The 26,040-nt window shown below is 43.8% G+C and overlaps 1 protein-coding gene across 4 annotated transcripts in view; it reads right to left on the bottom strand.

Annotated features, from left to right (window-relative positions):
* The window catches only part of AFF2 (ALF transcription elongation factor 2), a 743,921-nt gene that overhangs the window by 510,957 nt on the left and 206,924 nt on the right, over positions 1-26,040 (bottom strand). For all 4 annotated transcript variants that reach the window (XM_073543590.1, XM_073543593.1, XM_073543591.1 and 1 more), the window contains exons 2-3: positions 13,847-13,967; positions 5,820-6,704 (exon numbers count right to left, since the gene is read on the bottom strand). In XM_073543590.1, coding sequence (XP_073399691.1) covers positions 5,820-6,704; positions 13,847-13,967 — 1,006 coding nt within the window. The remainder of the gene's footprint in view (positions 1-5,819; positions 6,705-13,846; positions 13,968-26,040) is intronic.

The following is a 26,040-nucleotide window of genomic DNA, read 5'->3' as shown; positions in this document are numbered from 1 at the left end:
GAAACATGTCGGGGAGGCTATGAGTAAATTTTAATTATGGCTCTAGTGGTCTTGCAACTGACATCTATAATTATTCAGAGAAAAGCTATCCTAGCTAGTGGACTGCAGCAATTAATTTAGGTAGGAGATATATTAGATTTATGAGAGTGATATCCCATTGAGTCCCAAAGAAATGCTACACAGTAATGCCACCTGAGTTATTTTAATTGTTACTTGTTTGACCATATTAATTACCATAAAAGTTAAGTTTTAATCACAATAGTCCTTACATTGGGCCCATTTACCCTCAGGGTATTTTGTTAGAATAAATCACATCCAAGTATGGACACAGCTGAAAATCTACCTTCAACTTACCGTATATACTCAAGTATAAGCCGACCCGAGTATAAGCTGTGGGCCCTAATTTTACCTCAAAAAACTGGGAAAACTTATTGACTCAAGTATAAGCCTAGGATGGGAAAAGCAGTATCTACTGGAAAATTTCAAAAATAAAAATAGATACCAATAAAAGTAAAATTAATTGAGACATCGGTAGGTTAAATGTTTTTGAATATCCATATTTAATCAGGAGCCCCATATAATGCCCTATACAGTTCTTGATGGCCCCATAAGATGCTCCATACAAAATACGCCCCATATAATGCTTCATAAAGTTCATGATGGCCTCCATAAAGTTCATGATGGGTCCCATAAGATGCTCCATACAAAAATATGCCCCATATAATGCTGCACAAAGGTTAACAATGGCCTCATAAGATGCTCCATTTTAAAATATGCCCCATATAATGCTGCTGCTGCAGCAATTAAAAAAAAATTACATACTCACCTCTCGTCGCTTGGGGCCAGGTGCCGGTGTCCCGAGCAGGCGGGGACACCGGCGCGCTATGGGGGCCAGGTGCCGGTGTTGCCGCTGGCTAAGGCCTCCGGCACTTGCAATATTCATCTGTCCCCGTTCCACCTTCGCGCGCTGCTGTGTCTTCTGTCTCTCTACAATGACTGTTCAGGCAGAGGGCACGCACTAAACATGTCATTGTGCCCTCTGACCTGAACGTCACTGCCAGAGGATGCGGAAGACAGCACAGCGCGGCGGTGGAACAGGGACCGATGAATATCGCATGGCTCACCCTCCCCCAGTGCTACTCACCCTCCTGGCACTGCTACATCTCAGTCCCTGCCTCTCCATCCGGGGTGGGCGCCGGCATCTCTCTACCTGCCTTCTTCCTTCCAGTGCTGAGCTGTCATGTGGTACCGCTCATTAAAGTAATGAATATTAACATGGTTGCATATTCATTGCTTTAATGAGCGGTACCACGTGACAGCGCAGCACTGGAAGGAAGAAGACAGGAAGAGAGATTCCAGAGCCGGGACTGAGATGCAGGGAGGGACTGGTATGCAGTGATGAAGCCAGGAGGGTGAGTATGATGTTTTCTACTCCCTCATTCCCTGCCTGAAATAACTCGTGTATAAGTTGAGAGGGGCGTTTTCAGCACAAAAAGGTGCTGAAAATCTCGGCTTATACACGAATGTATACGGTAACTACTATTTTCTATTCCTAAGGAACTAGTTGCTGTGGCTAAAATTAGTAGCCATTTCACTACACCCCATTTTTCTAAACCATGGGACCCTCCATTTACCATCACAAAAGCAAATCAGAATGTTCAAACATGCTAAAGCAGACAGCAAAGCTGATGTAGTACCATGCAGAGAAATAAATCATAACATTGCTAACATCCATGAATTTACTGTTTCCTGCTAAAAGCTTATTATGGGCTGTACAAATACATCACCATAACTGTACCCATAAACATCCTAAGAGGGGCTACAGGCGCTAAAAAATGCACATTACATCCAGCAAAGCCCATCTGACAGTAGCCTTTACTGTTTACTTGATGGGAATAACAAGAAATCACAGTTTTCATAAAAGTCTTCAGAAGTCATTTCAAGTGTTACTGCGAAACACATCCGTCTTTGTTGCACTCTGGAATGCTAATAAATACATGGAGTTTTAAAACAGACCCGCACATTATTTACGCTGTATTACTGCACAAGAAGGAAACTCTGATCTAGGCTGAAGAAGCCTGAAACATTCCTCATCGTTTATTGTGAAGGTAAATATAGTTCTGGACACTCAGGAAATAGAGTTGTGAACGGGAACTTGTTAAATTCTAGCACTTTGTATTTCTTTTATTTGTATGTTTGGGAAATAGCAAGTTGATAAATTTACCGTACTTTCATAAACTTTTGGGTTATTAATGGTTTATGCTGTAAATGTCCAATCGGTGGAGGCCTGACTGCTGTGAGCTTAGCCGCCTGCTAAAACAAAGTGGCACCGGAACTAGGCAAGCAGCACAGGGCTTCCTCATAGTGTCTATCGTATTGGTTTCATTCACAAAAATTACTGCTGCTATTGCCTGTAAGCCAAAAAATAACTTAAAAGGCTATGTACGCATTCATAATGTTTTATTTGTAGCTTTTATTAGCTTCTTAAATGTAAAGTTAAGCAGCTTTTCAAATGGTTTTCATTAAAACTGTCCTACCGGTTTTTTGCTGCAGAGTTTTCATAGGTGAAAAATCCATACAAATCTATCAGGCCCCCTACTATTATGAATATCAGCTCTATATTCTCCTTCCCTTCTCTCAGTGTTAGTGATAGGAGGAGGAAGTGGAAAGGGGGTTTGCACAGAAATCTGCAGTGGAGAGGAGAGAAAGTATTGCACAGAATCATAGAATGTTAAGGACCCGTCACACACAGCGATCTCACTAGCGAGATCGCTGATTTTGTGACGCTAGCAAGATCGTTGTGTGTGTATCGGGGATCAACAACCGGCCCCCCTGCCGGTTATTGCTGATCGTCCTCGATCAGCCTGGGCCATTTTTCGATCGCTGGTCTCCCGCGGGCCAGCACGCATCACTGCGTGTGGCAGCGAGAGACCAGCGATCAGCGACGCTGGACGCTGGTTTCTAATGTAAACATCGGGTATCCAGGAGCTGCGGCTCCTGGATACCCGCTGTTTACCTTGGAAACCGGCGTACACGCTGGTTTCCAAGGTAAACAGCGGGTATCCGGGAGCCGCGGCTCCCGGATACCCGATGTTTACATTAGAAACCAGCGTCCAGCATCGCTGGTCCTGATCGCTGGAGGGGCTGTCTTGTGACAGCTCACCAGCGATCAGCCTAAAGATGTCCAAGCGATCCCATCATGTCGGATCATTGGTGGGATTGCTGGGACATAGTTATGTGTTAGAGGGCCTTTAGAGTTGGAAGGGACCTCCAAGGTCATCGTGTCAAACCCCCTGCTCAATGGAGGATTCACTAAACCATCTCAGACAAAGCCTTTGTTTGAAGACTTCCATTGAAGGAGAACTCAGCACCTCTCGTGGCGCCTGTTCCACACTCATTGATCACCTTCACTGTCAAAAAGTTTTTATATTTTTATTAAGTTTTATATTTTTATAATATCTAATCTGTATCTTCTCACTTTCAATTTCATTCCATTGCTTCTTGTGTTTCCACGTGCAAATGAGAATAAGGATGATCCCTCTACACTATGACATCCCTTCAGATATTTGTAGACAGCTATTACATCTCCTCTTAGCCTTTTTTGCAAGCTAAACATTCCCAGATCCTTTAACTGTTCCTCGTAGGACATAGTTTGCATTCCGCTCACCATCCTGGTAGCTCTTCTCTGAACTTGTTTGGGGTGCACAGAAAAAAAAGGCTATAGAGAAGAAGAAAATCACAATGGAGAGGAAAATATAGTATTGGGGTTGCGCTTATACGTGAAAGCATAAGAAGACTGCAGCAGTCAGGATACATACAGAGCTCAAACCCAGCCTGTATTACAGGGAGAGATACTCTCATGAAGGAAAAATCTGAATCTCGGTCAAGGATGCAAAGTGCATATCAGAGGGCATGAAAAGGAGTGAAGGAAAGAAAATTGCAGATCTAAAATTGCAATCGTATTAACTAAAGTAACTACAATGTAACAATATTTTCCTGTCAAAGATGTCCATAGTTTTTAAACAAGAAGTCTGATTACACACTGATAAATACTAGAATATGTCATCAGAGCTTGACTTGAAGCAGTGCAATTAGAGACCAAATCCCTCTTTTTGGAGGCCTTTTTTAATCATTGACTGTGGATCGACAACGTGGGCTCTAGATATTGCACTCCCAACAATCACAAATTAATGAGATTGCATAAGTGTCTGTAGTGAGACAACTGTGATCACTAACGTCCTTGCACATGGCAGCAGGGATGCTGTGGATTAAAGCATTTGAGTGATACTATGAGAAATAAAGAACCAAGTGAAATATAAGAAAGTAATAATCTCAGCGAATTAGGTAAAAAAGTTTCTTGTCTTTTAGAGATCTCAGATAAACATTGATATATCTATAGATGTGCCGAGTAATAAATACTTAGATTCTTCATTAAGTATCGCTTCTGGAGAGTGTTTTTAAGTTATTTGTTAAATCTAGCCTGTGTTATTCCTCCTAGAAATGTATGACTATATAGACAACTGCGTGTTACTATATTACACTTGTCAAGGGGGTGTGTCAGCACACGGTCGGCAATGATTGGACAATTTCAGGCAGAGACACACCCTTAACTTGCATATCTATCCAATATGAGAAGGAATAACAAAGAAATAGCAAAACGCTACAGAGTTACTTTATCCCACAAAAGTGTATTAAAATAGACATATCAGGTGACAGATCCTATTTAAAGAGGTTGTCAGATGAGAGATTTTTTTCTTGCTCGTGGTTAGTGTCCAGCATTACTGATTAGTCCCTTTCTGTTAAGTGCTTCTTAGCTGCAATACCATGCAAAGCTCATGAGCAAAATTGGCACCAATTATTACCTGTACAATCCCGTAAAGAGAATTTGCACATAACTTTTGAGAGTAAACCAATGCCATGACTTTATGCGTATTTTATTACTTATTTAAATACACCTGCATTAAAAATTTGCAACAGCAATCACTATACGTAAATCGATCACTAAGGCGGTGTGCACACGTCACGTTTTTTGGGTTCAGATCTGTGACAACCTGTAGGGTTTCCTGATGCCGGCAAAGTGATAGAGAATCCTGAAGTCTCATGCACACGTTGCTTATTTGTGACCTGCAGATTTATATCTGCAGCATGTCAATTCTTTCAGCGTTTTTGCTGCGGATTACTCCCATAATAATGAGTGAGGAAAAATCTGCACCAAAAATTGAGTAAAAAAAATACATCAAAATGCACATTTTTGCCTCTGCATTTTTCCTGCGTAGAGATGCAGAAATTTCTGCACCAAATACTTATTGTGCGCACAATTTTTAAGAGTCATCTAGGTGGTGCTGGTGTGATGAGGACTCATAGGATCCTGGGTATTGGCATACTAATAACACCAATTGACATTCTGGTTGGTAGAGCTAGCACAGACTTCAGATGTGGATACTATTCGTAACATTTGTGTTGGGTTTGCCTTGTTTGGCTTAGGTTCTAAAATTCAATAACTTGCATTGTCTCTGCCAGTTTACCTGTCCTGATGCCAACTCTACAATTAACTTTGTATCCTAGAGTTTTCAAATAAAAAGATTTAGTCAGTTCTTGGCTTTTTATCAATATGAAAATACTGATGTACATTCAAATGCTCTCATGTAATTTGAACTGTCGACAATTACTTAGAACTGATAAGATCATATTCTTTTTTGTGCTGTTGAATTTTAAGTCACATTTTATCAATAATCCCATTATATCACACAATAAGGCTTTGGACTCTAAACCAGAGTTTGAGCCATATAAAATCAGATATGATTAGGATCAGGACTTACTTCATTCGTTTGCGGGATACTAAGCTTTGGCAACTTGTTCTTGCTGACTGGTACGTTGACCTTCCCATCCAATATGGCTCCAAATGGTTGGCTGTTATATCCATCTTCAATTTCAGTTGGTGGCTTTAATTCAGGAGAATCGTTTGGAACTTGGTCCTGACCGTCCATTGGTCTTACATACGCAGTAGGCTTTTGTTGAAGCATATTCGTCTTACTGTGAAGTCCTGGAGGAAAATTTTGAGAAGAAAGGCCATTGCCTGCCAATAAGAGTGATGTGGATGGGAGAGGAGACACTGAGCCATGCACAGAGAAGTCTAAATCAACTGGTGACTTGGAATGACTATTTTCCTTGTAAGAGTGTTCTCCGCTTAACGTCTTTGAGTGATTATGTCTTCTTGAGTGAGCAGAGGACGTTGCTGGAGCTGGTTCATCAACACTCACACTTTTATGCTGGTCATTTTGGCAGTTGTACAGATCTTCATATCTTATCTGTGACAAATCATGTGAAACACTGTGTTTGGGCCAACTTGGTTGACTGTTGGCTTGACTGGATTGAGTACAAGAAGGATTATGCCCACCAGGAGGCCAGTCTGTTCTTGATTTTCTAGTTCCTTCATGCCCAAGAGAAGAAATTGGTCCCAGGCCTGAAGGAGGAGGCATTAAGGAGGAAGAATGGCTACTAGCTTGGTGACACTGTGCCACCCTATTTCTCTGCTCTGGGAAAAAGTTCTGGTCACTTTTTTCAACAGGAGTTTGAGGAACAGAATTCTTGGGAATTCCTACAAGATGACTCTGGTTGGAGTGATTCGTTAACAAATCTTTCATTTCATCATAGTTTCCCAATGTGTTCTGGAGACGGTTAGCAAGAGCATCTCCTTTACTTGTCTGCATTTAAAAAGACATAAAAAAATACACTTGTCATTTTCTATATTTATAAGCACTTTTACATATGTAATGTAAAGCTACAACATACTGCATAAGAAAAAGTAAGCCAAATGGAAAATCTGAATTTTATAAAATATAAATTGATTTTGGGGGTATTTGATTTTACTTAAAGGGAACCTGTCAGCTGGACAATGCACAGTAACCTACAGACAGTGTCAGGTTGGTGTCGTTATACTGAATAAAATGATACCTTGGTTGATGAAATCCGTCTTGTGGTTGTTGTATAATCTTTATTTTCAGTTTTCAGTTAATGAGGTTCTCGTGCTCTGGGGCGGCCTGTGTGGGGTCTTATGTGGTGCTCTGCTTAGATATTCATCCTTATGATATGTCACTGATCCCTCAGTGATCTGTTCCCTATTTTACATACTGCATATCTTATTGTTTGGAAAAAAAATTACATTCATCATGCAGCACACTCACTTGCAAACACCTAAGGATAGGCAATCAATGTTCAAATCTAAGACAACCCCTTTAAATCTTGTTTGCTTATTTAGAACTAAATCAAAGTTGAGCTGAACTTTAATGTGGTCGTATATGAGCTTAAAAGTGTTGGTCACTACTTTTTTATTGACGACCATCATTATCTGATAAGCTATTACAGGTCAGAAGTTCTTGGAAGGAACTGGCACACAGCAGCTTCATCATTTCTATAGTGGCAGTGGTGGGGTACTATAGATCTAAAGCCTATTCATTTGAAAATGGGTTGGATCTGAAGAACGCTATAATTTAGATGGCGCTCCTGTGTTTCGACAGCATCCAATAACTTCCAGCTGCCATTGGTGCTGGTAACAGGTGATTGGCAGGGGTATAAGATGTCGTACCTCCACAAACCAGATACCCTCTGCTATCCTGAGAATAGGCCATCTATAAAAATATGAGAGACCAACCTCTTTAATCAAATTATAAAAATATGAGAGACCAACCTCTTTAATCAAATTAAGGAGAAGACTGATTTAATTTAAATATGTTCCCTAATTTTTTTTTTTACTTTTTTTTGCAAGTGGTGAACATTTGATATTAAAAACTAAAAATTTAAAAGGAATATGTCAGTAGGTTGTTGCTATGTAATCTGAGGGCAGCATAATGTAGAGGAATGTGTCATCTACCCAGCAGCTTGGTGTAGCTTCAGTGTTTTATCGGCAGGAGATTATCACTACAGGACTAGATGTTGTGTGCAAGCCAGTCAAGCTAATCTTTGCAACCACGCCCCCACCACTGATTGGCAACTGCAGATTAGACAATGTGCAGTGTACACAGGAAGCTGCCAATCAGGGGTGTGGGCGGGGTTATACAGAGCTCAGCATTCTCACCACTGCTGCATCTACAGATGAGAAAACATGAATTCTATCAAAACTGCACCAAGCAGTAGAGTAAGTGACAGATCATCACTGAAAGAGTGAGAGAGAGGACCCCGCTGACCATAACAGCTTACACTACAGAAAAGAGAGAAGAACACCGTAACTCCAGAGATGGAAATGACTATGCCGTACACACTGTTCTCCACTAGGAACTGGTGATCTGTGATGGCCCAGATACTGACCACCACTGTATAAAGTATGATAATCCACTACAGGTCATAGCTTATAGCTTAGGGCATTATGAGAAAGCTCATGCGGCAACGCAAAAAAATATTGTCCCACTCTCCCAATTTCAGCAGTGTGGGAAATAGAACTGGGCACTTTTTTGTGAAACACAAATTAAACTTCAAAGTGTTCGAAAAATTTGCACGAAACTGGAAATTTCAGCAAACTTGACTTTGACCTCCATCCTCTGCAGACGATCCGCTCATCTCTACAACTCAGATGTTAATTTTAGTAAATACTTCCTAGTCTTGAAAGCATAAGTATTGACGGAACCAGGAGAAAAGCTGCAATATTTCAGAGAAAAACACTTTCTACCTTTAGGCTATGTGGACACGTAGATTTGTAAAAATCCGCAGGTAAAATCTCAGGTCAAAAGACCTGCGGTTTACCTGCGGTTTAGCCCTGCGGTTTCACACCTCTACAATGGAGAAGGTGTGAAACCACAGCAGAATCCGCACAAAGAATTGACATGCTGCGGATTGTAACCCGCGGAAAAATCCACAGCATGTGCACAGCGCTTTTGGTTTTACCATTGCAAACAATGGTACTGTACAACGCAGCGGACCCGCAGAGCCAGAAACGCAGCAGAATCCGCACCGTGTCCACAAAGCCTTACATTGTCAGCTTTTTGTGATAAGGCACCATCAGACAATAAATAAAGCAACCTCGTACATTCTTGGCAATCATTTCAAAGCTTTATTTCGGTTTATGGAGAATTGGTGGGCGGCTGGTAACGTATATTTGCATATGGAATAATCCAATCGTATGATACAAAAACTAATTTTTCAAGTTTGATATATTTTACTTTTTTTTTTTTTACCAAAGCTGGAAGGTGGCAGTTTCTTTTTACTGCCATGTGCATTAGTATAATAATCATTAATCAATACACAAACCTTCCGAGCAAACCAGAGTTGAGGTCATTACAGTGATCTCTCTTAGCGCACATTGGCTTATGGTTGTGATTACGTTCAATTATATAATCTCCGTGGATTGACCCGAGAGCGGCATATTTACAACTTACAGTTGAGAGAACAAGGGCGAGAAATCACTGTTACTCACTAACGGTCCCCAGGTTTTGTCATTTTTAGCGGCAGAAATTACATTTAGCTAAGCCAAGAATACGCTCTTTGTTTATAAGCCGTCTCCTTCAACAGAGTCGCACAATGTACCATTGGGAAACCGCCAAACATAGGCTCCCTCTATTCAACCTCCACACTGAAAACAAGAGGACACTATTGTGCTGGGAACATAGCGAGAGGACTTAGGATGCACTTTTTAAACACACGCTTATTTGTTCTGTTCCCTGGAACACAGTTTAACTCATTATCACAAAGAAAAACAGCCATCAATAGAGACTCTAGCTGGTTAGCTCTCTGCTAAGTGTTATGGTGAATAAATATTTCAAGTGCCTTTTTGGAGTAGTTTACTATATTGCACCTGAGCTCGGCTATGAAAATGGTATGTACGGCATTAGATATCTAATGTGCGGGTGTAAACTACTATTTGTATATAACAGGAGTAGGAGAGAAACCTCTGGCAGCTAAATAGTTAGATCTAGGGTCCCATGGTGTGGTCGATGGGGTGACGGAAAGCCGATGTGCAATAAAATCCCGTGAAAATAAAGCCAGTTGTAGTAAAACCCTAAAAAAAAAAAAATTTGTATCCTTGCCAAGGTGCAATAATGGTGCAGCTCCGTGCCACATCATTACGACGAATGTGTATAAAGACATCTGCAAAGGTAAATGTATTTGCTTTTAGTCCACTCCAAAAGCAAAATTCAAGTTTATATTTAACCAAATATTACAAACCACATAATAACAAATTTACATTAAAAAAGGTAGAATAACCTGGCAACTATATTGCACACATTGGGACAAATTTATCTAAACGACCTAATTCTTCTGAAGAAAATTCAAATTCACCAAATTTATGATAGCGGTTCAGGATGTTTAATTAATCTGTCTAATTATAAGACTATCAAGATTACATTTACACCATAGTTTGTTTACTTTGCGCCACAATTCTAACGCATTCTTTGCTGCACTATGTCACATGTTAGGCCAGCCCCTTTACCGATGTGTGGCCTCACTTTCCTTCGAGCTGGGCATTATTGCTGTGGTCCCCCATGGCTGTATGTCTACTAGTCCTTTTCAGCCCTTATCCACACGCATGTCACTTGACAAATGTTAAGGTTTTTCATATTAGAGTTAGGACTGTCCCAATTAGTGTCACCATGATTAGGCGGGATGGCTTTCGCATTTTTTTTTTTTAATCAAAAACATGTTAACTAAGTAACGTATATTATTTTCATGCGCTATGCGGTTTCTTTATTTACTGCAGGGTGTTTACTTATTATGTTTCTGTCTTTGTTTAAATATGAATAACCTAAATTTGTTTAATAGGCGAGTCTGTAGGAAGAATGTTTACACAGGATCATCTACTTCAATTAAGTAAAAATTGAATTATTAAGCACCATCCCGGTGTTCCAAAATCCCTGTGATAACACTTCCTGTCTTGTGCGGTTATGGAGTCAACAGGGGGCTCACTAGTGGAAATGTTAACCTTAATGCCTTGTAAGTTCTGCCTGATAACTGTCTACACATTTATGAATTAAGGAGGTAGCCTAACCCTAATTACTCTTTTTAGATAGGATTCATTTTTTTTAGTTTGTTAGTAAACCCATCACGAACATCCAAATAATTAAGGATTTCAACCATTTCACCTCCAGGCGATTTTCCATTTTTTCAATTTTGTTTTTTTACATTTCTTTTACCAAGAGCCATAACCTTTTTTTTCTATTAGTCAACATAGCCGTATGATGGATTTTTTTTTTGTTGTTGGACCAGTTGTACTTTTGAATGGCACCATTTATTCTACCTCATAGTGTACTGAAAAATAGGAAACATATTCCAAGTGTGTTGAAACTGCAAAAATAAAAGCAATTCCACAATTGTTTTTTGAGATTTTTTTATTTTTTTTATTTACCATGTTCATTTTCCAGAACCTGTAATGTTTTCATTTTTGGGATATGAGGCTGTGAAAGATTATTTTTTGTGTCCTGCACTGATTTTTTTACTGATACCATTTTGGGGCAGCTACGATGTTTAAATATCCTCTTATTGTATTTTATTGTTACGGCAAAAACAATAATTCTGGCAATTTTATTTCTATTTCTCATTATGCCGTTTACTGATTGGATTACTTTGCTTAACACTTTGAAAGCTCAGACTTTTATGAAAACAGGAAAGCCAAATATATGCATTTTTTTTTATTATTGCTTTAATGCTATTATCAGTTTGAACTCCTGCTGTAGGGGCTGAATGCCCCCAAGGGTGTGAGGGCTCTGCCAAAAACACTTTAATGCTAGCCCTGACAATAGCGTGGTGGGACTGTTTGATGTAAGAATACTGAATAAGGGTAAGATGGGAACCACTGGATGCAAGTATATTGCCTTCGTTTTACTTCTGTGGGGAAGCTTCGGCTGTCGTATCTATAATGAGGGATGTGGGTGGCGCTACTGTAGGGGAGGCGGGAGTTAGATGTCACTACTCGGGGGAGGGCTATAGATGTGGCTCGCGACCCTCTCTAACAGCTGAATGCTCCTCTCAAAGTTAAAAAATGTTGGGAATCACTGGTCTAGAACATATAACATACTAGCTGAAGAGCCCGGCGCTGCCCGGGCATAGTAACTAACTGTGGTTAGTTATAACAAATTATAATTATCCTCCATCCCATAGTCCCATGCCCATATACCCATCATACATATTCTCCATCCAATAGTCCTGTGCCCATATACCCATCATACATATCCTCCATCCCATAGTCAAGTGCCCATATACCCATCACACATCCTCCATCCCATAGTCCCATGCCCATATACCCATCATACATATTCTCCATCCCATAGTCCCATGACCATATACCCATCATACATATTCTCCATCCCATAGTCCCATGCCCATATACTCATCATACATATTCGCCATCCCATAGTCGAATGCCCATATACCCATCATACATATCCTCCATCCCATAGTCCAGTGCCCATATACCCATCACACATCCTCCATCCCATAGTCCAGTGCCCATATACCCATCATACATATTCTCCATCCCATAGTCCCGTGCCCATATACCCGTCATACATATCCTCCATCCCATAGTCCAGTGCCCATATACCCATCACACATCCTCCATCCCATAGTCCAGTGCCCATATACCCATCACACATCCTCCATCCCATAGTCCAGTGCCCATATACCCATCATACATATTCTCCATCCCATAGTCCCGTGCCCATATACCCGTCATACATATCCTCCATCCCATAGTCCAGTGCCCATATACCCATCACACATCCTCCATCCCATAGTCCAGTGCCCATATACCCATCATACATATTCTCCATCCCATAGTCCCGTGCCCATATACCCATCATACATATCCTCCATCCCATAGTCCAGTGCCCATATACCCATCACACATCCTCCATCCCATAGTCCAGTGCCCATATACCCATCATACATATCCTCCATCCCATAGTCCCATGCCCATATACCCATCATACATATTCTCCATCCCATAGTCCCGTGCCCATATACCCGTCATACATATCCTCCATCCCATAGTCCAGTGCCCATATACCCGTCATACATATCCTCCATCCCATAGTCCCGTGCCACATTTTTTTTTGCACAAACTAAGCTGGAATTCTCGATTATTTAACATGATAAATGTCCCCCATGGTGTCCATCACTTGTCTTGGAATTTGATTTTATTGCTATTGTACAGACTGAATTCACAATTGTACACACTTCAGAGCTGAAATCTCCCAGTGTTGATGAAACATGTGGTACCACTTTCTTATGAGCTTGGAGTTTTCTGGGAAACAAAGCTGTTTCAGCATTTTATATAGATTAATGTAAAAAAAGAGGTCACTTGTGTGATGACATGTTGTATTAGTTTACACGGGATCTTCCACTGTAAAATCCAGTAGGGTTCCCTGCGTTAAGACCCCAAGAATAAAAGCTGATCAATAATTGAATTTTTATGTGTTGGAAGACTCCTTTAAAGGGCCTGTCACACTAAGAGATATCGCTAGCAATATCGCTATAACTAGTGACGTTATAGCGATATTGCTAGCGATATCGCTGTGTCTGATACTTACCTACGACCCGCTCCCCCGCTGCTTATCGCTGATCGCGCGAGAACGTTCAGGACCGTTTCTCATCGTCAGCTTCCTGCGGCGCTTCCTGCTGTGACAACGAGCGACGCGTGGAGCCGGGCGGGACAGTCATTGTCTCTTATTCTGTGAGATGGGATGTGGCGCTCGCCCTGCTTGTCACATATTTGTCTCTGCATCTACTTCTGTTATTACAATAAAGTGACGCACAATCGGTCATATTGGCTAAACAAGAAAAAGCGTCATTTAATGGTAGCTATAAGAATCTAGCCTGATACCAGAATACAAATCTTTCCAATCTAATCAATCAGCCTTACTTTGTATGGCTCCCCAAAAAGATTAAATCCAGAGGCAAAAAGGTCTTCATCCTGCTGGACTTCTTGATTTCTTCGCTCCCATTCCTTTCTCTTGAGGGCATTTCGGTCTTGTTCGTATTGACTGGTAAAGACAGGAGAAGAAAAATTATGCAAAATATATCTAACATATCAGTCATACTGTGTGTCCCGACATGACACTGTCAGCCCTAATTATTATAGAATCATAGAATGTTTAGTGTTGGACGGGACCTCCAGGGTCATCGTGTCCAACCCCCTGCTCAATGCAGGATATACTAGCGAATTGTATTTATTCTTTTTCTGCCCATGCTTAACCCTATAAATTCATACATTTATAATGCACTCAAAGAGAAGCTGGATGAGAAGGAAAAACCAGGTTTAGATGGGGGGAAAGAATAAACATGAAGATTTCCGAATGCTACAAAGAGGTCACACAAATGTTACACCCACAGTTACATATACATTGCCCCACTCACTCACTTGCTCTATGTGGAAATTACACATATACCAACATCGTCTGACCTGATAATATTGTCAGTGTCATGCTATGACCTAATATGTTTTGGGGAAACCCAACGGTTTATCGCTGGTAGACATTGGAAGAACAAAATAAGAGGGAATGCTAGATTTCAAGATGTCAAATTCTTATTCCCCAGAAGGATAAGTAACATCCTTAAAATTATTGAAATAAATGCCCACTGAGATCATGTATGTTTATGGGTAAGAAACATACGGTAACTGTTGGATAAATTAGATTTGGCCAACAGACATCCAATATGTATGATTGTCCTACGTCCAGAAGATTTTCCCACTATTGGATCTTTTTACACCCCACCGAACCTTTGTTGCCTTATTTGGGCTTCCAGATGCCTATGACATGTATTTTGTACAATACATACAGCATATTATCAAATATTTTTATTCCCACCAAAAGTTAGCATGACATATAACACATCATCCTGATAACTTGTCTCACATAGTTATCTCATTTAAAGGGGTCAAGATATCTTGAAGAGGTATTTCGGTAGATAGAAGTCATCTCCTATATTCAGTTACCTATTCTGCTGATCTGTGGAGGTCCCAACAGTCACACTAGAAGCGATTGCCAGAATTGGGCACTTTTATTCCATAAGAGCAACTACGACCGTGGCTACACACATTGGCTACAGATGCCAAAGAAAGTCAAGCTCAGTTCTTCTGGCATTCTCAGAGAACGAATGGAGCAGCGGTTGTGCATACTCATTGCCATTCCATTATCTACATATATAAAGCAGAGTGTATGTATGTATGTATGTATGTATGTATCAAGCCACGACCATTCCACTGGCAGCTGGAGAGCGGGATTGCAGAGGGAAAGAGAGAGTGGGACACATATGGAGCAGGGCTGCAGAGGAATAGAGCGGGACGGTGCGTGGAGCGCAGGCTGTGGAGGGAGGGAGAGAGCGGGGCTGCGGAGGTAGAGAGCGGGGCTGCTGAGGGATAGAGCAGGACTGCACAAGGAGAGCGTGGCTGTGGAGGGAGAGAGCGGGGCTGTGGAGGGAAAGCGGAACATGGATGGAGAGCAGGGGCTGAGCAAGAAGAGAGTGTGATGGCGGGTGGAGAGCAGGGCTGATAAAGGAGAGAGCAGGACCCACAGTTAGTTACTATGCCCAGGCAACGGTGGACTCTTCAGCTAGTAATAGTATAAAAGTACCCAATCATGGCAATCCGTGGTGGTTATAGCGGTCTGTTAAGTCATAAAGACCATTCAGATAAACTGAAGTTAACATTGCATAAGCTAATTGGTGTCAAATTACTATTTTTGGTGCCATAATATTTAAGTGCTGTACTGTATGTTCTGGGTCAACATAACCTTTGTTAGATCTGAATTGCAGTGGCGCGATAAGTAAATAAAAATATACATAAGTGTACACGATATACATATACTGTCTTATTGTAGGAGGGGATCTCCAGCGACACTGATCGCCGATTTGCTAACGGCCAGCCGACAACAGGTTCCTCCTCCTCTCCTGCATAAGACATCCAGGCAGCTTGAGTCCTTGTTTAAGTACCACTAGACGACAGGACAACTACACTGGAAAATAGAAATCCTACAACTATACCAGTTCTGATGAAGGTCCAGACCAGGACCGAAAACGGTCATTTTTTGGATGCACAATAAATGGAACCTTATTTTTCACACTTTATGCTTTTCTGAGTGCCAAGACTTTTCAACTTTATTTGCTACGGGATGAATACCCTAGTTGGGCACCACATTCTCAGACTTTAGGAGTGCTGTGAATATTATGAACTATTGTAGTAGGGGATCCAGTACACATGAGTAGATAAAATAAATATTTATTCCAAAATTGTTAAAAACAAATCTTCATTAGTGTATATTCCATAAAAAGATCAGGCAAAAGTCTATAAGACACATACTGTGGTACGTATTTAGAAGGCACTCTCTCATCACTTCTGAATTGGAGAACAAAAACAAAACCTAGATACAGTGGTTACACAATCCACTCTAAGGGTATGTGCACACGGTGCGGATTCTGCTGCGGTTCCGCAGCGTTTCTGCAGCTGCGGGTCCGCAGCAGATTCTGCTGCGTTGTACGGTACCTTTATTTCCTATGCGTATTTTTCGGCACGGTTTTGCTGCGGTATACAATCCGCGGCATGTCAATTGTTTGGTGCAGAAACGCTGCAGTTTTACACCTCATCCATTATGAGGTGTAAAACCACAGGGCAAAACCGCAGAAAAACCGCAGGACTTCTGTCCTGCGGATTTACCTGTGGTTTTCTCTACAAAACCCGCACACCAAAAAAAATTACGTGTGCATATAGCCTTAGGGCCCCGTCACACATAGCGACTCACCAGCGATCCCGACAACGATATCAACTTGTCAGGATCGCTGGTGAGTCGCTACAAGATCACTGGTGAGCTGTCAAACAGACAGCTGCACCAGCGACGCCGAGCACGCAACGTCGCTGTGTACGTTAGTTACCAGCGCCTGATGCAGGGAGCTGGTAACTGAGGTACACATCAGGTTTCTAAGCAGCGAGCGTCACTTAGAAACCCGATGTGTACCTTGGTTACCAGCTCCCTGCATCAGCGCGCTGGTAACTAAGGTACACAGGGGTTTCTAAGCACAGCGCACTGCTTAGAAACCCTGCGTTTACCTTAGTTACCAGTGCGCTGATCGCTGGTCTCCCGCCTGTCACACGCAGCGATGCGTGTTGGCCAGCGGGAGACCAGCGATCAAAAAAACGTCCAGGGCTTTCTAACAACGATCAGCGATACCGGCAGGGGGGCCGGTCGCTGATAGGTGTCACACACAGCGATCTCGCTGGTGAGATCGCTGTTGCGTCACAAAACTTGTGACTGAGCAGCGATCTCGCTTGGCACTGCATTCTTACTGTTAGTGTATAGACTAAGCCCAAAATAAACTTTACATCTTGTAACTTTGTGCCTTTATTCATCTCTATCTGCTTGACTGTGCAAACAGCTAATCATGATAATACTATATTCCTCTGCAGCACCTTGCATCTCCTTGGTGCTGCAGACTCCTTCCCCATCTCCTGTGCACTCATGACTAGCCCCATCTGTCTGAGCTATCATCAATCTAATCTAAGTGTAGAATTCACCTTATGCTCTGCTGCTGTACAATACCCTGCTCTACCGATGTTATCTTCTGTCATCTACATCAGTATAACTGCCTCTGTGGTTTTACATCGTTAGCGGATTTCCAGCGGTGCTCAACACCTCCTCTGCATTCCTGTACAATTGAGCCTGTAATAAATGAGCAGCGCAGTGTTGAGGTGCCTCAGTCTTACACTGTCCAGTTGTTACTTGGTCAGTTCTGGATGAAGACAGTAGAGTTGAGTTTTGCTAGAAACCAGCTAACAATTATGTAAGAGCACATACTGATGTAGTTGGCAGAAGGAATGTCAAGTAGACAGAGTACAGAGGCATACAGTACATTCTATATCTAGATGTAGAATACACTCTTTGTCAGTACAAATGAATACATTAATATGTGTACTTTATAATAGATCACATTATTATTGTGGCGAATGTCACTTTAAGTTCTAGGTAAAGCGAGTGACAAATCATCATCATGTGACAATGAGTTATGTCAAAGGCCCAATTCATATTAATAGCGGTGTACTGCTGGTACATATGCTGTACATGTCAACACGCCTAAACGCACAAACATATGCCAAAAAGGGTTTCCTTTAGCAGGGGCTTCTTTTTTGGCATAGCTAACTGCATTTTTTTATATATATTTGTATGAAAAATTGTATAGAACACAGTTCAGTTTTTTATCTTTTTTTTAATGAAAGTTCATGATGAGAGTTGCATTTTTGTCCAGATGTTTGGAGGGACCTTTCTAAAACTGAATTTAGCCTGAGCTCTGCTCCATTTTGAGCTCACAGAACTACAGTATATCATAGCTACACACTGTCACAAACATTTTGCCACCTAAACAGACAGCTGCAGAATGTAGGGGTAGATACCCTGATTCCAGTGTCACTTACTGGGCTGCATAGTGTGGTTTTGATAAAACTATGATTTTATCAGCAGATTACCACTAGAGGTACAGTAGACCTGCTGCCCGGTAGTCCTCCATATATACACATGAGCTCTGTATAATCCCACCCCCCACCAGTGACTGACAGCTTATTATGTACACTGTAGAGACCTGCCAATCAGTGGTGTGGACGGGGTTATACAGAGCTTAGCATTCAAGGAACTCATACACCAGCAGATGATAAAATACTGATTTTATAAAATTATGACAGCAAGCAGCCTAACAAGTGACACATCGCTGGAATCAGGGTCTCTATCCCTACATTATGTGGCTCTCAGATGTGCAAAAACCTGGTGTCAGATTCCCTTTAAGTATATTTTTATAGATGTGGCAGAGCTGACTTTGCCATTTATCTTACAGTCTGCATTTCGTTTATCATCATATGTTGAATCGCTGAGGAGAGGTAATGTACCGTAGTGCATGTAAAACTACTCCTTATATCATACCGCATATTGGCATTTGACAAATTAAGCTCTGCTGCATCTGACTTATTCAAGGACTTGATACAACCAGCTCCTCAGGCAGTATTCTCTAACATTATATTTATTTCATTGGTACCGTAATTTAATATTTTACATCGCTCTATGGTGGCAAATATGTTGGCAGTCACTGGCTGTAAACAAAGGCTCCCACAGTCAAACGCTCTCATTTTGTGTTTCCTAATTTTTTCTAGCGCCACGATTCTACAAAGAACAGTTGATACTCATATCTTGAGCGATAATATGTTTAATCTCCATAGAGCTCCACTGCTGTTGGAAGATAACCAGTGTGGAATACATGACTATTCCCTTCAAGCTCAGCATGGCGTGCTCCTGAAATCGTCACATGGAGAGATATAATGAGGAATGAACTGTTCATTGCCGACTCTTTAACTGTGTATAAAGTCACTGATTTCTCACTGAAACCACAATTACTAATTTGAAGCACCAGCTAATTAAAACCACAGCTATGTATTTAGCCTCTTGTTATACCTACTGCAGTTTATAATTATGAGGACCTCTTTATCTACTCAATTAAAGTTCTTATGATTCAGAAAACCTGTATTTGATCCTGTAAACGTGCAGAGCGGAGGGAATTAATGTAATGTAACATTTAATGGCTTAGGTGCCTGCGCCTTGTAACTGCTATCGCTTTAGTATTGTGCGCCTGTTTACATTCCTTTCGTCTATAAGGCTATGTGCCCATGTTAGCGTTTTTAAACGCTCAGGAAACCGATCCCCTTCCCAGAAAACGCTCAACTTTTTTCTGCACGTTTCTTGCGAGTTTTTTGCACAAAAGACGCGCGGTTTTGACGCGTTTTTTGACGCGCGGTTTCTGGGAACATTGGGGAAGGCTAAAAACACTCAGCAATTCCTGAGCGTTTAAAAACGCATGCATTGGCACAAAAAGCCAAAAACGCATGCAGATTAATTTGAAGCTTCTTTTAAGTGTTTCTACAGTGTCTGAGCCGGCACAAACGCTGTGGAAACGCTTAAAAAACGCAACGTGGGCACACAGCCTAAAGGTAGCCATGCAACTAAAGGGAATCTAATGGCGATTAAAACCTTATCTCGCTTGTAGAAATCCATTTTGTCATTTCAGAGAAATCCAGAGTTGAAACTGTATGCTAATGGGCTGCAAGTGCAGTTGGGTGGAACAATGCACTTGCAGCTCTCCTGCCTCTCTCTATTCCCCGCCCACTGCCCGCCTCCTGTCTTTGACTGACAGGTCACTTGTCTCAGTGAACTGCCTTCCCTAATGAGATCTCTCACTAGCACCGCCAAAGCCCTTGATGTTATATGTGCAGATCGATACACTGCATCTTCAGGACCTTGCTGTGCATGCACCGACCCAGGCACTAATGGCGCAAGCAAGAGATCTTGACACAGTAAGAATTTAATCAGTATTAGGGTGCCATTAGAAACATCCCATAAGTTTGAAATCTAAAACCCGGATGACAGGTTCCCTTTAAGAGAGCTGTCAGATAATGACTGTTCTGGCTGTCATCTGAATGGGGAGAGAGGAGAAAACGGTTTCCAGATCTTTCAGATAGTGGCGTGTCACCCCTGAGAACACCAAGATAAGTTATGCTGAAATCCAAGATCCCAGTATCTCTTTCCCTTGCCAAAAGTCTCTTCCAAGTATGTAAGACTGTTAACTATTCCTGCCACAATTGGCATGTTCATGCTACAATAAACTAGTATACATGTGCACATTAGTTTCCTGATTTGGAAGGGACAGTCAGTTTTTTGTTTTCTGTATATTATCTCTCTGACTGAGCACTCCCCCTTCCAGCCTGTGGCAGTTTTAATTGCGGCACGATACTACCTACCCATAAATTCGGGCTTTAGCCTAAGAGAGGTATTCACACCTACCCATAAATTCATGCTTCATCCTAAGGCCTCTTTCACACATCCGGTTTTTGTCATCCGGCACGATGCGGCGAAATTTTTAATAACCGGATCCAGCACCGGATCCGGTTTTGTCCCATAAGCTTTCATGGGCGCCGCATCGTGCCGGATGGTTATGCGTCGTGTCCGGTTGTTGCCGGACACGGCATAAATTAGCCGTCCGGCATCTGCAAAAAACGTTCCCTGCAACGTTTTTTGTCAGCGCCGGACCGGCTTTTTCCACAGCGCATGCCCGGACTCTGTGAATGTTAACCCCACAAGTGCCCGGCGAGAGAGAGAGAGATCTCTCTCTGTCACCCGGACACTTGTGAGATCTCTCTCACCGGGCACTTGTGGGGTTAACACTCACAGTGTCTGGGTGAGAGAGAGATCTCTCTGTGGGGTTAACCCCACAAGTGCCCGGCAAGAGAGATTCTCTTGCCTGGACACTAAGTGTTAACCCCCCATGTCTCTCTCTCTCCAACCCCTCCCCTCTCCTCCCCTCCCCTCTCCTCCCCTCCCCTCTCCTCTCCTCCCCTCTCCTATCCTCTCCTCCCCTCACCTCCCTTTCAGCAGCTGTCTCATTGGCTGCCTCTGTCCACCTCGTCCTGCGGCTCCTTTAATAATGTCCGAGCCGTATCGTCTCGCCGCACACACATCTGGTGTCACGGCTGCAGGCCGGATCCGGCGGCCCGGCTTTTCGCCGCACGACCCCACACACCGGATGTGTGAAAGTAGCCTTAGAGACGCATTCATACTAGACAGGTTAGGCCCAGCAGGTTTGAGACCACCTTGTCATTGACAGCTGGGCATGCATGAATTAGCCAAATTATGTGCTAAGTGTCTCCATTTTTCTTATTATCTAGAGAAATACTGCTAATCATATTTCAGATATTACATAGTTACATACTTTAGCACTACAGAGTGCAACTGTATTTCTATGTCATGCATATGCACACCTGTGGTAACCTGTGTATATGTGGTCATAGATATGCACACTTGTGGTAACCTGTGTATATTTGGTTGTAGGGTCAGTGGGCCGGACTGGGGGGTTGGTCCCTCTCTTACCGTGCAGAGACATAACAGAGACACGATGGAGGCAAGTGTTGGGTACAACAGGTCCAAGTTTATTCTCTTGCCGTCCGCCTGACGGCCTCCGAAGTACACCACACTTCAATTCACTTCACTTCACTTATCGGCCCTCCGTTTCCAGGGCCGCTTCATGCACACCGTACTTTACACCGGGTACGTACATATACGCACCGTCCCCTCTTCACTCTTCGACGCTCCTGTCAGATCCGTCACTGTGGCCGCCTTAGGTCCGTAAACCAACAGTACTTTTACTGATCAGTCGTCTCTCTCAATACGGTATGCTTTACCTCAGTGCCTCGTCTATACTGCGGTACTTTTGTGTCAGGACCACCCCCATGACTTTCTCTCTCCTCAGTCCCCCTGGTTTAGTTTTCCTCACAGTGCCCAAACTGTCATAGTCCTCCTGTCACTGGAGCTCCCCTTGGGGACTGGAACTTTCTGGAACCCTCCTGTCAAATTTATATCATTCCCTGTTCCTTGTAACTCCGCCCCCATGACCAACGGTTTCCTAAGCCCTAAGCTGGTCAAGTCCTTTGCGCACACTCCTCCCTGCACTTTAATGGTCAACCCAAGGTACTGCACGTCCACTACACTTTCTCAGCTGTTTCCCCACTGTAGTAACTGACACCTGTCTAAACTGTGCAAACCTTACTTGCTCTACTCTGACACGTCTGTCCGTCCGTCAGGTCACCTTCCCTACACTCTCCCTTCCTTTGTCTATTGTCGTCCTCGACAATCGTAATCCCTGCCTTCGTCGTTCTGAAGCTTCAGCTACACTCTGTTGTCGGACCAGTTGTTGGGCCAAACCCACTACCCGCGGGGGCCGAACCACACTGGAAGCACCATGCACTGAGCAGCCTACTGCTACTCACCAGCGCACATGCCACATAACAACGTCTTTCAAATTGGGCTAGGTACACCCATATTCTCTCTATGGCGTGTACCTTCCCCTACTCTCCCATTCTGTCACCTTCCACTGTCTGGTACGCCATGATCGAGGCCTCACACCTACCAGATCATTGTCGGCGTCCACCTTCCTCTTCCTGGGGTGCCGTGATGTCGGGGACCTGACCTAGGATGGCTGTCTTACTCACGTCTTCCACCTCTTTTACCTTTCTTCCAGTTATATGTCATGGTCGGCGTCTCGGTCTCCCAAACCTTCTCCACACATAGACCCCTTTCGGATCTCACACTTCCCTTTGGTCCCTCAGACCTTCTCTTACCCGGACCTGTTGCATTTACTTGTGCATATTATACAACAAAACAACTTTACAATATCACAAGTACCCCATTTTTTATATTTTTTTTCATTTTCCTTTGCTTTTAAAACCAACATATAACAATGTAACATTGCATATCTTCTCCCCCCCTTCCTTGGACATGGACACTCCCTCGTTTCTTTGTATCCCCGCTCTGTCAGGTAAACATATCTACATATACTTTAACGGAGAAGGAAAGAAAAAGAAAATAAAAACAACAGATAAACAAAGAAAATTTCCTCTACATACAACTGTCCTAATAACCTGCACAACGGTGCTACGAACTCCTGACAGTTCACTCCGCCTCCTAGCGGTCAGTCGTGAGGGGCTCCACAGCCGTGGAGCTCCTAGAATATCCAGGGTGTCCACACAAGTCCTCTTTACAGGGGTTCACATCCTTCAGGCTCCGCCAGTATGGCCACCGCATAATAACCACGGGGACAGTACTCTTTGTAGTAAGACACAGTCTCCTTCTTTCAAAGCCCGGCTGTGACAAATGGAAGCCACATTTACGTAAGCTTTCTGGTCAGTCTCATCCCAAATAAAGCCGTATCCTTGAGCGATGTTGGTATACACCAGCCGTCCCTTAGATCTCTTAGCCGCCATCCCAGCCTCCCCCCCCCCCTGCGAGGAGCAGGTTCCATATCTCCCGCTCCCGGGCCTCCTTCTTCCTTATAACCTCTGCGACCCAAACAGAGGGTACACTACAGGCTCGGGAGTCCAATGGGCGGGACTCCACCGAAGAAGAGAGCGGGACAGAGGCGGCCAATGATGTTAGCGGCTCAGCAGCCGCTGGGACCGGGTGGTGAGGAGGAGCAGCCATGTTCCTGGAAGAATGGACCACAAGACCTGTCAAACAGGCTGCAGCCGGTTCCAGCGCCGGCACAGCGGCAGCGGCTGCCTTTGAAGATGCGGTCGCTAGCGGCAGAGGGGATGCAACAGTGTCTTCTACGGTCAGGCTCCGCATCGGTGACACCAGGCGTGGCGCCACCGGTTGGAGTGGTTCGGGATCAGGAGCGGAGGCCCTGCTCAGTTCTGCGTATATAGTAGGGCCCTCCTTGGCCGGGCTCTCGGGAACACAGGATGCTGCGCGCTGCGGCCGAATGGTAGGGGCCGCTTGCGGAGCCACTGTCGGGGCCGGGGGAACTCTCACCTTCCCCGGCGCTGTGGCCTCCGTCTCCTCATCACGCGGCTCCTCCCGCAGTCTCGGCTCTTCATCCCGCCTTCCGGGGATGGCCGCTCCCGGTGGTTCCGCACAGGCTCCGCTCCTTCACTCAACATCCAGCTGCCTGCCCGTGGCCCTGAGGGGAACGTTTCCTGGCGTGACTCGACTTCCTGGCGCCACTGCCACGCTAGGCGCCCGATGCCCCAACATCCACAGCGTCTCATATCGTCCGATGGGCAGCAATCGAATGGCGCCAGACAGCCACAGCCAAACTTTTTCCCTGTGCCACTGCCTCTGCTGGGTGGGGCGATGGCAGACCTTTCCACCCACTTGTCAGGGTCCAGTATGTGGGAGCGCCGGCCTCCTGGTACATATCGCTGGCTCCAGGGGTACGTAGGAGGGGGCCCCAGTCCATTGGGAACAACAGCAAACACCTGGAACTCTCCTCTGCGCTGAAGCAGCACCGCCATCTTGCACCAGTCCTGGTACCTCCCCAGATCTTCTACTGGCGACGCAGATATGCCACAGCGCTCCCAATTTGTTATCCACAGGTGGGTAATTTGTATTCCACAGGTGTTTATCATCCACACAGAGCAGTCTGAGTTTTTTTCCCATCCCTTGGGGCAGGCCTGCTGCAGATGACGTATTAGCGGCGGCGATCCTGCCGACTACGCCACGCCAAGTGTAGGGTCAGTGGGCCGGACTGGGGGGTGGTCCCTCTCTTACCGCGCAGAGAATTAACAGACACGATGGAGGCAAGTGTCGGGTACAACAGGTCCAAGTTTATTCTCTTGCCGTCCGCCTGACGGCCTCCGAAGTACACCGCACTTAAATTCACTTCACTTATCGGCCCTCCGTTTCCAGGGCCGCTTCTCTCACACCGTACTTTACACCGGGGACGTACATATACGCACCGTCCCCTCTTCTCTCTTCGACGCTCCTGTCAGATCCATCACTGTGGCCGCCTTAGGCCCGTAAACCAACAGTACTTTTACTGATCAGTCGTCTCTCTCAATACGGTATGCTTTACCTCAGTGCCTCGTCTATACTGAGGTACTTTTGTGTCAGGACCACCCCCCTGACTTTCTCTCTCCTCAGTCCCCCTGGTTTAGTTTTCCTCACAGTGCACAAACTGTCATAGTCCTCCTGTCACTGGAGCTCCCACTGGGGACTGGAACTTTCTGGAACCCTCCTGTCAAATTTATATAATTCCCGATTCCACCCCCCATGACCAACGGTTTCCTAAGCTGATGTGAAGTCCTTTGCTCACACTCCTCCCTGCCCTCTAATGGTTAACCCAAGGTACTGCACGTCCACTACACTTTCTCAGCTGTTTCCCCACTGTAGTAACTGACACCTGTCTAAACTGTAAACCTTCCTTTCTCTATTCTGACAAGTCCGTCCGTTAGGTCACCTTCCCTACATTGTCATAGATATGCACACCTGTGGTAACCTGTGTATATGTGGTCATAGATATGCACACATGTGGTAACCTCTGTATATGGGGTATGATAGGGTCACTGGCACGGTATGTGATGGGAGATGTGTGTCATGGAGATTGCTTTTCTCTGTGATCTAGAAACTCATTCGTTTCTTTTCAGCATGCTATGTGCTGAAGTTGTTAAGCGGCCATGTTATGGGTGGGTTTTTAGGTGAGTAGGTAAGAGATGAGCGGGACACCTACTCACCATATATCCACCTCAAGGATGTGGCTGGG

This window comes from Dendrobates tinctorius, unplaced genomic scaffold (genome assembly GCF_039654945.1).
Source record: "Dendrobates tinctorius isolate UK_male_01 unplaced genomic scaffold, ASM3965494v1 ptg000133l, whole genome shotgun sequence".
NCBI classification, from domain to species: Eukaryota; Metazoa; Chordata; class Amphibia; order Anura; family Dendrobatidae; genus Dendrobates; species Dendrobates tinctorius.
This window is presented reverse-complemented; position numbering and strand designations above follow the sequence as displayed.